The sequence below is a fragment of the Carassius auratus genome, unplaced genomic scaffold (genome assembly GCF_003368295.1).
Source record: "Carassius auratus strain Wakin unplaced genomic scaffold, ASM336829v1 scaf_tig00009230, whole genome shotgun sequence".
NCBI classification, from domain to species: Eukaryota; Metazoa; Chordata; class Actinopteri; order Cypriniformes; family Cyprinidae; genus Carassius; species Carassius auratus.
The window spans coordinates 46,172-63,204 of record NW_020524016.1 but is presented as its reverse complement, the minus strand read 5'-3'; the positions used below and the strand labels follow the sequence as shown (position 1 = coordinate 63,204).

Below are 17,033 nucleotides of genomic sequence, written 5' to 3'. Positions count from 1 at the left end.
TCACTATTTTATTACAATGAAAACAAAATTAAGTATACAACTGTCTACACAAGTATTACAAATTATTAATCATTTAAATAAATTACATCAATACATTTATTAATTGACATCTAAACACTTAATCTTGTTTCAAAATGTTTTTGTTTGTGATTTTGTGAGCGAGTGTTTATTTATCTAGGGTTGGAATTAAAAAAAATGTTCTCAACTGGAAAATCAGTTCATAAATAAAACATTATGAAATAAATATGATTTTAATTTAAAAAATGCAAAAAGGGAAAGCTTAGGGGTGGGTTTAGTTTATATTATACAATTATATATTTATATATCTGTGTTTAAAAAAAATCTTATTAGAACTTAGTTCCGTTCATTTCTGTGCTTTGGTTTTTCTTTCTGTTCTTTCGTTCTCTGTAGTAGAAGATGATCCAAGTTACAATCCAACCAATAATCAAGCCTCCTACAGCCAGAACAGCAGCTGCCCAGGCCGGTATAGAATCACTGGAGCAATCTGCGGGGAGAGGGGTGCCTGGTGCAACTGTGGTAGGTACGGCAGTTGTAAGAACATCAGAGACACTATTTATTCTTGTAAAGATGAAGGGTTGCTCCTAGAGAAGATATGAAGAGAGATTACTAATTGAAAGACCATGCTTGGTTAAGTTGTCCTGATAGTGGTTTCCATTGGATATTTACTTACCTTTGTGGGACACTGGATCTTACTGCGGTCATATGTGAAATTATTGTAGTTTTGTTTACTGCCCACAGGCTCCAGCTAAAACCAAAACACAGGACATTTGAAGTCAAATCCAATAAACCTGCTGTGAGATTGTGTGTATGTATGTATGTATATTTACCATGTTGTTCCAGAGCGCAATTGCCATCTCTGCCTGTCCACGCTCAGAGAAATGAAAACAATCCACAGAGAAGAAAGTCAGGTCTGGTGTGCCATCCTAAAGCAGAAAGAGATATTCACCTCTTAAAAATACTGAAACTATGTTTAAACTGTTATAGTGTGAGTTCAAATCCAATCTCTAAACGCATTACATTAGCCTAACATATTTATATACACATTTAAACAGTTTATATCTGAATGTATTGTTTAAATGTGATCTCAATGGGCACTTTAGAGAGAGAAGTATTTTAAGGGTGCTGACTTCGACCATTGCAACAGCAGAGTTCTCAAAGAAAGGCTGCAGCACTACTGCAAAGTCCTGTCTTCCGTCATACCGTCCCCCATACACCAGCCTTTCAGTCTCCATCTAACACAGAAAACAGCACTTCTATTATTGAAGATCAAGATCATCTAATGCCCACTCAGCTAAATCAGTCATCAATGAACTGACAACTTAATTGGCTACAGACCTGCAGATCTCTGTTGACCTTCTTCATTTCATTTATTTCTGGAGAGTTCTCACGAGGTTCCAGAAAACATGGACAAATGTTCCTGTCACACACACAGTCGTGAAAATGCTGTTGGTTTACATAAGAACATGAAAATGTACACAGATTTTTAGATTAAACCGTTTATTTATTGATTGACTTACTCTTGCAGGAGGCTGCAGCCCAATGTGTCCCTCTTTATCATTCGCAGATCCTCGATCTCTAATATTCCCACAAAATTTACCAGCACTCTGGGAACCTGCACACACACACACACACACACACACACTGGGTTTTCATACATTTTATAGGAACATTCCATATGTGTAATGGTTTTTATACTTTCTATCCCCTTACCCTAAGCATACCCCTCAAAGAAAACTTACTGCTATTTTAGATGTTCTAAATCTCATTCTATACGATTTATAATCTTGTTAAATAATTTCACATATAAATAAAATATAAGTGAAAATGTGTAATTGTCATGAAAATGATTTCACTGCAAAAGCTCTTAATTTTTTATGCAAAATGAATGATTTTCTAACTAATAAAAATTACATTTCTTATAGTTTCTTATAGTAAATGCATCTCTCTCACCTCATTGTACAGTACGTCCAGACTGTCTCTGATGTGACTGATGTACTTAGAAGGAGACAGAGAAGCCTGAGTAGAGAAAAACACAACACACATTTTTTTCCCCCAGCAAAATGTATTTGTTATTTACTGGTCTTAGATACGAAAAACAACATTTTTAAGACACCGTGTCTTGTCTTTTAGTATCAGAATGGATTTTAGCTGCTTGAAGGTCACTGCTGCTTATGCAAGAAGAAACTATTTGTGATGTGGAGCTGAGAGCCTTTATTAAGAATCATCCACTCACCCGGTCATGACAGTACTGGCAAAGGTCATTTCCCCCAATGAACAGTGTCACCAGTTTCCAATCCTTCTCAAAGTCCACTTCCTGAAAAAAAAAAATCTTTGTATAAGTCAAATTCTTTATTGCCCTACAATAATTGGTGGAATTAGCTTTGTGTAGCAAAGAGTTGGCACATGCATATTTTACAATAACTTTATAAATGACAGAAGACAGCAAACATTGTCATTTGTATGTATTTTTTATTTATCCATCACAAAATGATTCAGAGCAACACTGTAAAAACTTTTTTTTTCAAAGTTGTGATTAAAATGAAGATTATTGGAGTACATATTTCAAGAAAATGCTATTTCAGTTTTTCTACTCTAAAATTTCACATTTAATTCAATGGGTGACTTGTCATTTCTTTGTAATTGTTTGTCAAATTTACTAGCAAACCACTATTTTGTTTTTTTTCTGTGACTTTAATAGATTAAATAAGCATACTGACCGTGCTATCCTTTAAAGTTGTGATAAGATCCCTCACTTGTTCTGGTATATTACTGAAGAGAGATGATGAAATCATTAGCTGAGAGGATACTGTAATTGTGTTTGTATGTATATATCTATGTGGGTTGCTTACCTTGCTTTGGCACCAGTCACTGCCATATTGAGGCCATTTGGCCGCTTACTTTTCCCCTTTGAGAAGCCGAAAACATCTGGATTGAACTTCTTAAGAATGTCTGATACCAAATAATGACACAAGGCACTCATGATCATCATGTTATTAAACAAAGTATAACAAAGTATATTAAAAGTATAACTATACTGCTAATAACAACCAATAAAATGACATGACGGGTTGCATAAGCTTATACACACTTGGCAATGTGGTAACAGTCTCCAAAGTTTCATCCCCACCAATGCTGTCAATCAAATGAAACACAGACACTTAGAAAACATGCAGAACAAAAGACTTCTATAGGCATACGGTAGACTGACACAAACTGACCTCCATGCAACTCCTCGCTCCTCATCCAACAATTCCAGAAGGTTTTCAGCTTTTGCACCTAAGCCGGCCTGACAGAATCAGAGAAAGAGAATTGTAATTACAGCATGACAAAACATCGTAACATACACAAATATGCACACACACTTACAGTAAGTGAATCTCCCAGAGATGCTACCACTTTAATGTCACCTGGACGCAGCCTGTGAACTGAGAAAGAAATGTGATTATGTGACTACCTGGATGCCCAAATACAACAACAAAGCAACTGTGCAGTGCTACTTCAACCTAAAAGGATTATATATCATGGCAGGAGTCTTGCCTGCTCGTCTTTATTAATCATCCTATGTACATATTCACTATTGCTCCTCTTTCTTGTATTTTTTTTTTTAAATCTGTTATTAATCTTTATTTAAACATTCAGTCATTTACACAAAATAATATAAACAGACATATTAAAATAAAATAAATAATATATAAAATATTTGTAAAACATTTGCAAATCTCATTACATGCAATATATTAGTAAAATATTATAGTTTAGTTTAGCTTAGTTTATGGATTTATAGAGCACATTTGAAAACAACAGGTGTTGAAAGTGCTGCACAAGAAATATACAACAGGATTAAAACATAATAAATCTAGACAGTAAACACAAACAAACTGACAAATGAGAATTTACACTCTCAGGAAGAATTAAAACACACAGAATAATCATCTTCAAAGATGATTTGAACATAGAAATAGAAACAGTAGACCTAATATTGAGAGGAACACTAGGGGCAGCCACCAAGGAAGCCTTATCACCTTTAACTTTAAAATGAGAACGAGGAACTGAGAGTAGGAATTGACTAGATGATCAAATGGGTCTTGAAGCAGTATACAGAGAAGATCATAAATGTTAATGAGGTGCAAGTCCATGCAAAGCTTTAAAAACAAAGAGCAAAATTTTAAAAACAGCACAGAACTGTACAGAACAGCACAGGTGTAATGTGCTCACATTTTAAACCATTTGTAAGCGATCTTAAGCTGATTTAGGCAAACCCAGGTAGAGAGAATTACAGTAGTCCATTTCTGATGTTAGAAAAAAATAAATAATGGTTTTCAGTTCCTGCTTAGGAATCATCATTTTGAGTCTAGAAATAGATCTTAACTGAAAGAAATTGCTTTTCACGACAGTGCTAATCATGCTAAAGCACAGGTGGGACCAAATGTAACAGCAAGCTATTTGACACAGACTTGTACATTGGAAGAGAGGGGACCAAGGGGATTGACAATTTCAGAGGTCAGAAATGATGGGCCAAAGATAATTGTTTCAGTTTTGTCATTGTTTAGCTGTAAAAAAAAGCATATGCATTCAGCTTGTTATGTCACACAGACAATCAAAAAAAAAAAAAAAATGGACACAGAACAGCTGTTATCTTTAACAGGAAGATAAAGCTTAGTGTCGTCAGCGTAGAAAGGATAAGATAAGTTGTGTCTCTGAATAATATGACTTAGCAGAAGCATATAATGCAAAAAGAAAAGGACCCCAAATGGAACCCTGCGGAACACCATCAGAGATTTGTGCACAAGATGAGAAACATTCACCTAATTTAATAGAAAAAGTTCTCTCCTTGAGGTAAGAGGCAAATCACTCCAGCACAGACCCCTGAAACCCAGCTACATGACGGAGTAAAAGAATTTCAGACAGACAGAGATCAGCATTCACTCATTAACTCAAAAAAAATCAAGGAAAGTACATAATGCAAATTCCATGAAACAAGTAGAATGTGATCCTCTGATAAAGGGTGATAAAATTGAACACAATGTCCAAAAGGTATAATCCAAAATGGCAAAACAAACCAAAACAAAAACAGAGAGCAGCAGCAGATAGACGGAAGCATATGTGGGGTTATGTTAATACATAACAGTCCTGTATCTAAACTATATCTCAACCGTGATTACCTGGACACCTAAACACAACAACAAAGCATCAATGCAGCGCTTCTTGTACCTAAAACGATAACAAACAATGGCAAGATATCTGAAAGACTTGCTGTCTTAAGTCTTTGTCTCTATCCACAAACCTACAGTATGTACATCATAAGTACAGTATATCTAATTTTTCTAGTAATTTGTATCTATCACAAATTTTGTCCTCCTTAATATTTTTTTTAAGTATTACAGCATTTAATTTCTTAAAACCCTAGCAACATTTTAACATTTTGCAATTTCATTGACAGAATATGCATTTACTGTTTGTGTGTGTTGTATACATATAATATATCTCTGTTAATTAAACACCAAAATAAAATTTAGTAAAAACATTTGAATTTTAATTACTTTAATGCTGTAATACTTGCTGTAAAAGATAAAACAAAGATTTGTTATGGCAAAATTTTAGCAAACTAATTTCTCTTCTCTCTCTTTCTTACCAGATGTTGGCACAGTGTCAGAGGATGCTGTGTCCACACATGTGAAATCACTTCCCCAATTCTGAATTGAAAGGGAGAAACCAGTTCATAATGAATTTTGATCACTTTAAGGTTGCATTGTATTTCATTAATACTGTATGTAATATATTTATGTGACTTACAGTTGTGGGTGGAGGAGTAGGAGGAGGTGTGTTGTATGTGTAATTGCTGTTGTGATAAGTCCTCAAATAGGGTGACAACTAATGAAATATATGAAAATATATTATAATGAGACAGAATTATAGAGTTTACAGAAGGATCGCAGAGATTTAACTCACTTTTTCTGGGCACTTAAGAGGGACAGCTGGATTAAAATCCTCACTATTTGTCTTATTACCTAAAGGCTCCATCTACAGTATGTGGGAGAGAGAGAGAGAACAAATGAATGAAATTGGAAATCCTTTTTGAGAGTTTAGATGCGGTGAAATTAAAACATATTAAGAAAATCTATGGAAATGTACTTTTTCCTGTTGAATTGTATGTTAAATGAACACAATTCAATTACACCTCTACAAAGAGGATACTGCTGAACAGCATTCAGTCATTCACAGTAAATAAAATATTTCAAATTTAAATAATAAAAGCACTCGAGCATACAACATGCTTGTAAAACTAATTACATACAATATATTAATAAAATATTATCAGGCTTATATGTTAACGTATCTAATCATTTGAACTCATATGCTCACCAAGTTATTCCAGAGAGCCCGAGCCATGTGCGTGTGAGCTTTCTGACTGAGATGAAAACAGTCCGGAGAGAAATAGGAACGGTCAGGCCTCCCATCCTAAAAGAGCATAGGAAAAAGTGTCAAAGATAATGAGTAGCCTACAAATAGTTCATGAAAGGATAGCTCGTGTACTAAATGATGTAAGATTGCTGTGCACCTCCAACACAGGGAGAAACACATTTCTGAAGAATGGCTGTATGACCACGGTGAAGTTATCATGTGTGTCATATCTCCCAGACTCCACCAGCTCGCTCATACCACGCTGAGAATAAAACACAACAGCATACATTAAATATTAATATGCACTTTAGCACAGCTGCATTTTAGAATCAAATTAATATCAATAATATAAACATCTTAATGTGTACAATTGCTTTGTAATATCAATAATAAATAACACTCACAATAAATATTTATATACAGATGTTTACACAAAAATGAATTCATTTTCATGTCAAAATTTGTGTACCTGATAGGCTTGGTTGAACTCCTGCAACTTCTGGAATTCATGAGATTCATCTTTAGGTTTCAGAACACAGCGACACAGCATGCTGATAAAATAAAACATAAAGCAATATAATGCAAGACTAGCATGTACCAAAAACTTGCAGAAATCAGGAGAACCAGTATATAAGGCAAAACACACTTGACCAGCCAGGTAGGGCATCCAAGAGTGGGGTCCTGATGGAGACGGCGCAGTGGCATTAGATCCAGAACCTCCACTAGGTTCACCAGGGCACGAGGGACCTGGAGAAAGAGACATGACAGACGCTGGGATTTACAATGGCGTTTGGTTACCAATAATCTGGTTTTGACCATTGTTTTTGCTACAATGCAGGCCTATCATAACAAATATTAAATAGGTTTAAGATAAAAAAGATATATAAAGAGAAATATAAATGGGCTCCAAAAGTCAGAAACCAATCTATTTTATCTATAATTTTTTAATTTTTCCTGATTCAATACCATTTTTCTTTACAAGTTTTCCATCATAAGAAAATGAGTGAAATTTGAATACCTGATTAATGAAATATTGCAGAATCTTAATTCATTCTTTTTTTTTGATTAAGTTTTTATTTTTCAGACACTTTAGATTTCACAGACATAAATATCCTCAAAAAAAAAAAAAAAAAAAATCGTCAATATTGGGACACATCACAGTATATTATTATTTTTTGTTTATTTGTTTCACATTTTTCAAAATCTTAAAACTTCATTTCAAGATTTGAATACCTGATTTTTAAAAACCTTAGCTAAAACTGCCTCACCTCATTATGCAATATGTCCAGACCCTCACGAATATACTTCACAATGTTATCAGGAGAATAGTACCGCTGAGGAAAGATAGAAAGAGAGAGAGTGATAAAGATAGAGACATTAATTGCAGGTCTATTACAGAAACTCTGATAATAAATAAAACAGGCTCTATTAATATCAGCGTACAGTATCAGAGCAGTGGGCACACATGTCATTTCCTCCAATGAAGACTGTGATAATCTTCCAGTCATTCTGGAAATCAATTCGCTGAAAAGAGACAGAAATTTTCAGACAGTCTGAATGAGGATCAGATTCAGCACAATGTGTCAGATTTTGACTACTGTTGGAGAATAAATATCTCTCAAAACAATAGAAACACAACTAAAAATACAAACTAAACAATAACTTCACGAAAATATGAGGAATGGAAATATCATTATAACATTATGAAAAATTTTTCAACGACGAGAGAAAAGCAAAAGTGTGTATGTTTGAGATTTTGAGAATGACTAACCTTGTCGTCTTTCATCCTTTTGATGACAGCATGAGCTTGTGTGACCATATCACTGCAAAATGAAAAATCACATTTTAGTAATTTTACAGTATTACATTTTTTTTTAAAGAAATGAATGACAAGTTCTGTCATGAAACTCTAGATGGCACAGGGTGGTGGGTCAATAACGTGATATTCACAGCTTTAAACTACTTGGCACAAACTGATTGGTTCATGTTGCATACGCAGCCAATGAGCTTAATGCTTTACATTTATATGTCTGGTTAGTATTCGCTAGACTAGAACTTTTAGCAGCGTGCTTTCAGATTTCCTCTTAAACACTCCACCTTCCCCAGCTCCACCTGTCTAGATCTGCTATGGGTTATTTTAAATGCTATCTGTGCAGAAGCAGTATGTTTCAAATACTCTCAGCACCATATCGGCACATGTATTGCCAGTAGAAAGTTTCTGTACTTGCTTTGCAATAATCTACAACAACAGCAATAACCAACTGCAGCAGCAATTCAGCAGCAGCATACATTAACATCATATTATGTCATATTCATTATCAAACTGCAATCTTCTGAGAGTTATACATGATAGAAATACTTTATTCAGCAAGGATTCATTTAATTGATCAAAATTGACAGTAAAGACAATTACAATTTTTTTCTAATAAATGCTGTTCTTTTGAAACTTCTATTTACTAAAGCGTGCTGAAAACAATTATCAGGGTTTCTATAAAAACACTACTACTAATAATAATAATAATAAGTACTGTGTCTTGAGCATCAGATCAGCATATTTTTTTTGTGAAGGACCATATGACACTGAAGACTGGAGTATAATGACTACTAAAAATAAATCAGCTTGGCCCCCATTGATATCAATTTATATTAGTTATTAGTACAGTACATATGTGTGTGTATTAATGTAAAAAAAAAAAAAAAAAAAAAAAACAATGCTTCATAATCAATCATTTATTCAGTCACTGGTTTATAAGATGAGAAAGCTACTCACTCAGATTTGGCTCCTGGTACTGCTTGGTTCAGAAAACTCCGTTCAGAATTCTCACTTCCTTTTCCCAATGAATAGCCAGTGAGTGAAGGGTTAAACTCTCTCAATATATCTAAATGACAAACAAACATTATCTTATACACACAATCACTCTAAATCTGATTCCCATTTTAATCTAATCCATGAAAGTGAAAAAGATAAAGAGCTTGGTAAGGGTAAACATATTTGGCTTGCAAGAATAATAGTCAATAATATCTTATAATAAGTATAATATCTCTTCTAACTTCACCCTTGGACTGCTTCAAGTTATGTAGTACATAATAGAGATTAAAAAGCAGCTTTTTACTATAAACTCTTGCGTCATGATCAGCTATTATATGGTTTAAAACACTTAATGACTACAATTATTTCTGAGTTGATTATATTCCTGATTAATGATTAATCATAAATCTACAGTACATAATAATAAGAGCACGACAGGAACATGCACATTGCACATACTTGGTAAAGTGGTTATAGTTGTTAGGTTCTCATCTCCACCGATGCTGAGAACAAAAAATTGAATATATCTGTCTTGTGCTTCATGAGATCATTTGGATAAGAATTGAATCCTGTAAAGCATATGGATAAAACTAATCCAGCAACATATGTGTGCAATTAACAGAGGGTTTACAGAGCGATCAGGGTAAACACTCACCTCCACGACAGGCCGCGATACTGTGTGAGCACTCCCAGGAGATTGTTTTGTGCAGCACCCACCCCATTGGCTGCCTGATTTTTTGGAGGGAGAGGTCAATACTTTTATTTAGCAACCATGCATTAAAATGGTCAAAAATGACAGTAAAGATGCATTATTTTACAAAATATTACTACTTTAAATAAAGTGTCTGAAAAAAAAAATACATCTAGAATCCAGAAAAAAAATGGTTTCCACAAAAATCATAAGTACCAAAGGAGCACCAAATCAGCATATTAGAATAATTTCTATATGATCAGGTGACAATCTCAAAGGAGTAATGACTGCTGACAAATTATCTTTGTCATCACCAATATATTCAAATAGAACAGTTATTTTAAACTGTAAAAACTTTTTACAATATCACTGTTCTCACTGTATTTTTAATAAAATAAATGCAGCCTTGGTGAGCGTAAGAGACTTCTCTTAAAACATTTAAAAAATCACAATGGTTGAGCATATTTAAGAAAAGGATCAGTATTAGCAAATATCATCAATAAATTAAAAGTTTGATGTTTGTCACCTCACCGTCAAAGAATCCCCCATCGCTGCCACCACTTTGATGTCTGCTGGCCGTAAGGCATGGACTACAGAAGAGACAGAGACAAACAAGCTTAAAAAAATCCTAGAGTTTCCAGCCAGGGTGTGCTACAAGTGTAAGGTCCCTGTTTAACTTACCTGAGGTAGGTATGCTGGGAGATGGAGACCGGTCCTCACAGGTGAGCTCACTCCCCATCACCTGAAAGGTCAGATGCAGCACAAGTGAGACATACTGTAAGTCAAAGCAACAGGGCGAATTTAAGGTAAGAATGGACTCACGTTGTTGAGAAGTGGAGAGTGGTCCTCTGTTTGAGAGATACTGAACTCAGGTGAGTACGAGTTTTTCTGCGTTCGCAAAAACGGCTTTTCCTGGGACAGAACAACAGGTTCAGTAAAGCATATGTGAATGTTTATATCTGTTTAAAAAAAGAAAATCATCCAGACTTGAACATACACATTATGAACATTGTGTGTCTCGACCGTGCAAATATATAGGACAACATGAGTGCTACATAAATGAAATGGAATAGAAATACACTTCACCTTGTCACAGGTGAAGGACAAAAACTTGCATAAAACATGGTTTTCACCAGATCGGGGAGATAAAGCCATATTTATGAACCCACTCTGATTCAGCAATTCGCATTATGCTTGCTAAGGAGATCATAAATCAAATATCTCCCTCACCTCGGAGGGGCACGGAATGGTGAATATGCCCCACCCATCCATCTCAGTCTTGTCTGTCATTGGCTGCAGCTGGAAAGAGAATAATTAGGATTGGTCACAAAGAAGGCTCCAGCTCTTCGTCATATAAAGGCAAGATTAGATAGGTGGTTCTAGATGGGTTTCTGTGCTGAATAGGTTTCAGATTAGATGTTATCACGGGAGCTGATTATCAGTCTACTTGTTATCAGTCACCCCAGGGCCTTTTAACACTTTGAACTTTTATAACTTGAAAGTAAAGTGTCCAGGACTTCACCTCTACCTTGTCTATAGGAACAACGTACACGTGTTGACTCCATTAATATTAACTTACCAAATTATTCCAGAGTTGTAAAGTCAGCATGCTTATGTCACGTGAGGAGTCAGACATTGAAGCTTTCATCTGAAAACAAGAGAAAAGTACAACTTTACATAATAAGATTCCAAATTATCCTTATAAACTTGCTATAGCAGGCTTGTTTCTGTAGCACCGCGTGAGTCATACAGTATCTATGGTTTTAGAAGAGCAGATTGATTAAAAAACTAATAATACTTTTAAGTCTCCTTACAAGTCTGACTAAGTGAAGCATTAGAAAGGTTATCTATCTATCTATCTATCTATCTATCTATCTATCTATCTATCTATCTATCTATCTATCTATCTATCTATCTATCTATCTATCTATCTATCTATCTATCTATCTATCTATCTATCTATCTATCTATCTATCTATCTATCTATCTAGTGGCCTGTTTCAAATGATCTCTGGGTGTTAAAGACTCACTGAGTTTGACAGATCCGTGTGCACTGGACTGGACTGAAGCAATACGCTGAAATCTTCTCGGTCACTGAACCAGCCTCTTCTCTCTAGAAGAGCACTGATTGATTCCTGTTGAATAAGCATCATGTTTGACAATGCCAAACTATTTTAGCACAGATTTAGCACAGTCACACATGTATAAAGGTGTCAGTATGTGTGTGTTTGTGTTTTTAATACAAATTACATTTACTGTACCTGCAATGAAGCCATGAGCACTATTGTATCCAACCTGCGTCTGTTTTCATCGTATCCTTCCTCACAGTTGAACTGACACACTCTAAAATACGTAGACACCATTTAAATTAAACTGTTCATTGTAGAATATGATCAGAAATAGGCTTTGAATAATGTTTTCTGATACTGACCGCTCACGTGAAAGTCCACTCCAAACAACAACATGAACTAGTGTAAGTTTCAACTAGAGAAAAATGAAAGCTCTTGTAATAAAGAATTTCTATTAATGATTCAAGCTGTTGTCTGACGGATATTGACTGTCTTCACCTTCTTATGAAGAGAGTCCAGTGTCTGTTCCACTCTATTCACTGTTGCATCAATGGTTGCACTGAAGTCCTAAGGACCAGTACAGAATAATACAGAATTAAAGCTGTATTTTGATTATTTCCTAAGTCCCATGTAGTATTTAATAGAGATTGATAGGATTTGTAGACAAATGTCTGACCTGGTCTGTACACACAGAGAGCTCATCGACTGGTATGAAGAGCAAGAGCAACTTCCACTGAAATGACAGGGCAAGACCTCTTTAATGAATTCAGCACAACACCGGATCTAACTTAAGGAAAGGCCTGACTGTGTTTACCTGAGCAGGGCTGAGTGACTCCATAATGTACTCTGCTTTATCAATCAAGCTTCTGTCACACAAAGATAGTCATTGTAAACATACAGAAAATGTAGTGTCTGTAATCAAATAGTGAATATTAATTTCTTTCTATGATACCTTTGTTCAGGTAGAACAGTTGACACATCCGGATTAAAGGTGAACATTATTTCTAAGGCAGAAAAGTGAAAAGATGTTATTTTGTATTTAAAAATGACTGTGTGTGTGTATATATATATATATATATATATATATATATATATATATATATATATATATATATATCTTAACTCCTCAAAATCAACTTTAACAGAATTGGCTGAAACACTTAACAATGTTGCAAGAGGAGAAATAAAGATAGAGATCAGAGAAGCCGACTGTCGATAACTCTATCAAAAACAGTAGTTAACACATCAATTGTATCAGGCCAACTGATGCAAAACCCAAAACAAAGTACTTAAGTGTGCAAGATAAGACAATATTATCACATTTGATTGAGATTAGGGACATTTTTGAAGGATTTCCTTCTTGTAAAAAAAAAAATAATAAATCTCCCCCCCCCCTCTCTCTCTCTCTCTATATATATATCAATGGTATATACATATCCTTTTTTTCTTGTCATGTCATGTATCGTTTATCTCAGAAAATTAACATTTGAAACATCTGAGTGTTGTTTGTTCAGATATCTTTCCTCTCCATGACTTTCATTTCAAGGTCTTAGGCTTAATCTTTCCAGAACCTTTATACAAAGATCTGGTTTAATCAAGTCTGACAATCACACAGAAACATGTAATTGGTCTTTGTGAGCTAAATCAATGTGTTAACTTTTAACTTAATAAAAAAGGGGTAAGTAAAAGCCGTGCAGATTCAACAATGATATTCTAATGCAGTTGGAGCACAATACTAAATGCAGGGAATGGTATTATGTGTCTGTTTATTTCTATAGAATAAGATTGAAGCCTTACCAGATAGCATGTTCAGGGCTCTAATTTCATCAGATCTGGCATAAAAAACACAAAGCTTAATCATTTTGAGTGGCATAATAAGAGTGAAGTAAGGAAATTAATTAATTAACTCTAAAAATGTGAATGAATGCTATGCTAATTATAATATGCATGTTCTGATTATTAAATAATTCTGTTGAATATGGAAAAACAAAACTCTCTATTAAAATAAGAACATGACCTGAATTGAGGTATAAATTAACTTGAGTTAAACTAATGTGCTGGTCTATGTTAGTTATGTTTTCCGACCTTACATTTCTTCCTTAACTCCAGTGAAGCTTAACTGATATTTTAATGCACTTGTGATAATTTGGCCATACCTCTCCACATCAGACAAAACCAGTGCAGATATCACAGACACGTCAGCTGGCCTCAGAGAATGGACTATGATAAGGATGATAGGACAGTTTATACAATGAAATCAAGTATAGATGTTAATTTCTTTTCTCTATGTCTTATTCACAAGATTCTTTTAGATTAATTTACCAGAAACTGGAGTGCTGGGTGAAGCAGATGAAGCAGCACAATACAGGGGACCAGATTTAACTGCAGAAACAAAATAAACCCTGATACAACACTAGCACACATCAACAAATTTGACTCAGTGTATTGACATGGAAGCACAACTTTGGAGTGACAAATACATTTCTGTGAATGCATTACCTACATTGCACTAGATGAATTAGAATTAAAAGACTAAGAAGACAAATAGAAAGTGTATAACGCATACAGTCTCACATCTGCTCCATGACAGAGTAATTATTAACCTCTCAGTGGGCTAAAAAGGGAAATAATTTCTAAAGTGCTATCAAACCAGTCATGTAAATGTCAGGAAAATAATCTAAGGAAGCTTTATGCATTAAATTGGAAGCATAGTGGTGGAATATCAAAAATGATTAAATACCTGCTGAACACCTGCATGCTAGAAGTGCCAGGATCATAATCTGTGCACAGGAAGAGAAAGTTTTATCTTTTATTCCCATGATGGAAATCTGTCTGGAGAAACGTGGTGTAGAGAGCAGTTCTGAAACTAAACTGCTGAAACGTTTAGCGACACCTGCTCTAATATATGACTGTAATCCTCCTCAATCACTCAGACACGCCTCCTGTTAGTTTGCATGTTTCAAGGTAGATGGCATGGAATTTATTTTTTATTGATCTTATCAAGGTGTTTATTGGTGAGATATTGGCTAGGTCTATAGTCCTGTGGCTGGTTGCATAAATTGCTTACACTGGTCTTACAAGGCATCTAATTTTTCTTCTTCTTTGAGACTGCCCATACATTTTATATTAATTACGTAAAAAAGTCTGCAAACAGCAAAACAATAATCTTATAATAACTGCATCATTTATTAATCCAAATATGCTGGGAACTCACACACCCGTCAATTATATTGTTCCATTTGAAATGCTTTGTTCAAACAATTGTGTTTGACTAGTTGGGACAACATTTGGGGAATTCTGTGAGGTTTTTATTTAAATTCACTTAATTCAGATTTGTTAGTGGACATTGCTAAACAAATATAGGTGCATCTCAATAAATTAGAATGTCGTGGAAAAGTTAATTTATTTCAGTAATTCAACTCAAATTGTGAAACTTGTGCATTAAATAAATTCAGTTCATACAGACTGAAGTAGTTTAAGTCTTTGGTTCTTTTAATTGTGATGATTTTGGCTTTCATTTAACAAAAAAGCCTTCACAAGGAGGGTAAGCAACAAACATTCATTGCCAAAGAAGCTGGCTGTTCACAGAGTGCTGTATCCAAGCATGTTAACAGAGAGTTGAGTGGAAGGGAAAAGTGTGGAAGAAAAAGATGCACAACCAACCGATAGAACCGCAGTCTTATGAGGATTGTCAAGCAAAATCCATTCAAGAATTTGCTTGAACTTCACAAGGAATGGACTGAGGCTGGGGTCAAGGCATCAAGAGCCACCACACACAGACGTGTCAAAGAATTTGCTGAACCACAGACAACATCAGAGGACTCTTACCTGGGCTAAGGAGAAGAAGAACTGGACTGTTCCCCAGTGGTCCAAAATCCTCTCTTCAGATGAGAGCAAGTTTTGTATTTCATTAGGAAACCATGGTCCTAGAATCTGGAGGAAGGGTGGAGAAGCTCATAGCCCAAGTAGCCCAAGTCCAGTGTTCAGTTTCCACAGTCTGTGATGATTTGGGGTGCAATGTCATCTGCTGGTGTTGGTCCATTGTGTTTTTTGAAAACCAAAGTCACTGCACCTGTTTACCAAGAAATTTTGGAGCACTTCATGCTTCCTTCTGCTGGCCAGCTTTTTGAAGATGCTGATTTAATTTTCCAGCAGGATTTGGCACCTGCCCACACTGATAAAAGCACCAAAAGTTGGTTAAATGACCATGGTGTTGGTTTGCTTGACTGGCCAGCAAACTCACCAGAACTGAGCCCCATAGAGAAGCTATGGGGTATTGTCAAGAGGAAAATGAGAAACAAGAGACCAAAAAATGCAGATGAGCTGAAGACCACTGTCAAATAAACCTGGGCTTCCACACCACCTCAGCAGTGATACAAACTGATCAACTGATCATCTAGCGTTCCTGTAGCTCAATTGGTAGAGCTTTGCATTATCAAGCGCAAGGTTGGGGGTTCAACTCCCTGGGAACACATGTAAAGAAAATTGATAGCCTGAATGCACTGCATCTGCTAAATGCATAAATCTCCATGCCATGCTGAATTGAGGAAGTAATTAAAGCAAAATCAGTCCCTACCAAGTATTGAGTACATGTTCAGTAAATGAACACTTTCCAGAAGGCCAACATGAAAAATGTTTCTCTTATTAGTCTTACGAAGTATTCTGCTTTGTTGAGATAGCGAATTGGAGGTTTTTTTTTAAATGTTAGCCAAAATCATTAAAATTAAAAGAACCAAACTACTTCAGTCTGTGTGCATTGTATTTATTTAATGCACGAGTTCCACAATGTGAGTTGAATTAGTGAAACAAATGAACTTTTCCACGACGTTATAATTTAATGAGATGCAATTGTAAATTGAATTGAACAGAACATTTTTTATTTTATCTTAAATTAGTTTTGACTGAAAACTTTAATTTCCATGCTAATTATCCCAGTGCCAAAGTGAATAATTGGTGTGTGTATTTGGAGATTCAGGAGTGCAGATCTTGAATCTGATTAGATATGATTAGAAATGCTGAGAATGAGTAAAGTAATAGTAGT

General features: G+C 35.1%; 1 protein-coding gene across 1 annotated transcript; it reads right to left on the bottom strand.

The window, feature by feature from the left end:
• Positions 1-57: 57 nt before the first annotated feature.
• On the bottom strand, positions 58-14,868 carry LOC113072504 (phospholipase B1, membrane-associated-like). The gene is made up of 42 exons (XM_026245497.1): positions 14,733-14,868; positions 14,315-14,374; positions 14,149-14,212; positions 13,790-13,824; positions 12,945-12,996; positions 12,807-12,858; positions 12,669-12,725; positions 12,491-12,559; positions 12,355-12,407; positions 12,185-12,266; positions 11,954-12,058; positions 11,503-11,571; positions 11,154-11,222; positions 10,746-10,835; positions 10,605-10,665; positions 10,455-10,513; positions 9,888-9,961; positions 9,692-9,735; positions 9,194-9,302; positions 8,195-8,246; positions 7,867-7,947; positions 7,692-7,757; positions 7,070-7,170; positions 6,893-6,974; positions 6,581-6,685; positions 6,385-6,480; positions 5,971-6,042; positions 5,815-5,892; positions 5,654-5,714; positions 3,388-3,446; positions 3,240-3,307; positions 3,110-3,153; positions 2,871-2,970; positions 2,739-2,790; positions 2,255-2,335; positions 1,972-2,037; positions 1,539-1,633; positions 1,357-1,438; positions 1,149-1,253; positions 849-944; positions 692-766; positions 58-602 (listed from the first exon to the last, which is right to left on the bottom strand). The coding sequence occupies exons 1-42, from the start codon at positions 14,809-14,811 to the stop codon at positions 348-350; spliced, it is 3,255 nt and encodes a 1,084-aa protein (XP_026101282.1). The 5' UTR covers positions 14,812-14,868; the 3' UTR covers positions 58-347.
• Between the last annotated feature and the right edge of the window lie 2,165 nt (positions 14,869-17,033).

Coding starts and splice junctions, on each gene's coding strand:
- LOC113072504 (XM_026245497.1), bottom strand. CDS start 14,811: ATGGGAATAAAAGATAAAACTTTCTCTTCCTGTGCACAGATTATGATC. Junction 8,247..9,193: donor GTACCAGGAGCCAAATCTGA/GTGAGTAGCTTT, acceptor TTCATTTTGCAG/TGATATGGTCACACAAGCTC. Junction 2,971..3,109: donor GACTGTTACCACATTGCCAA/GTGTGTATAAGC, acceptor ATTTGGTATCAG/ACATTCTTAAGAAGTTCAAT.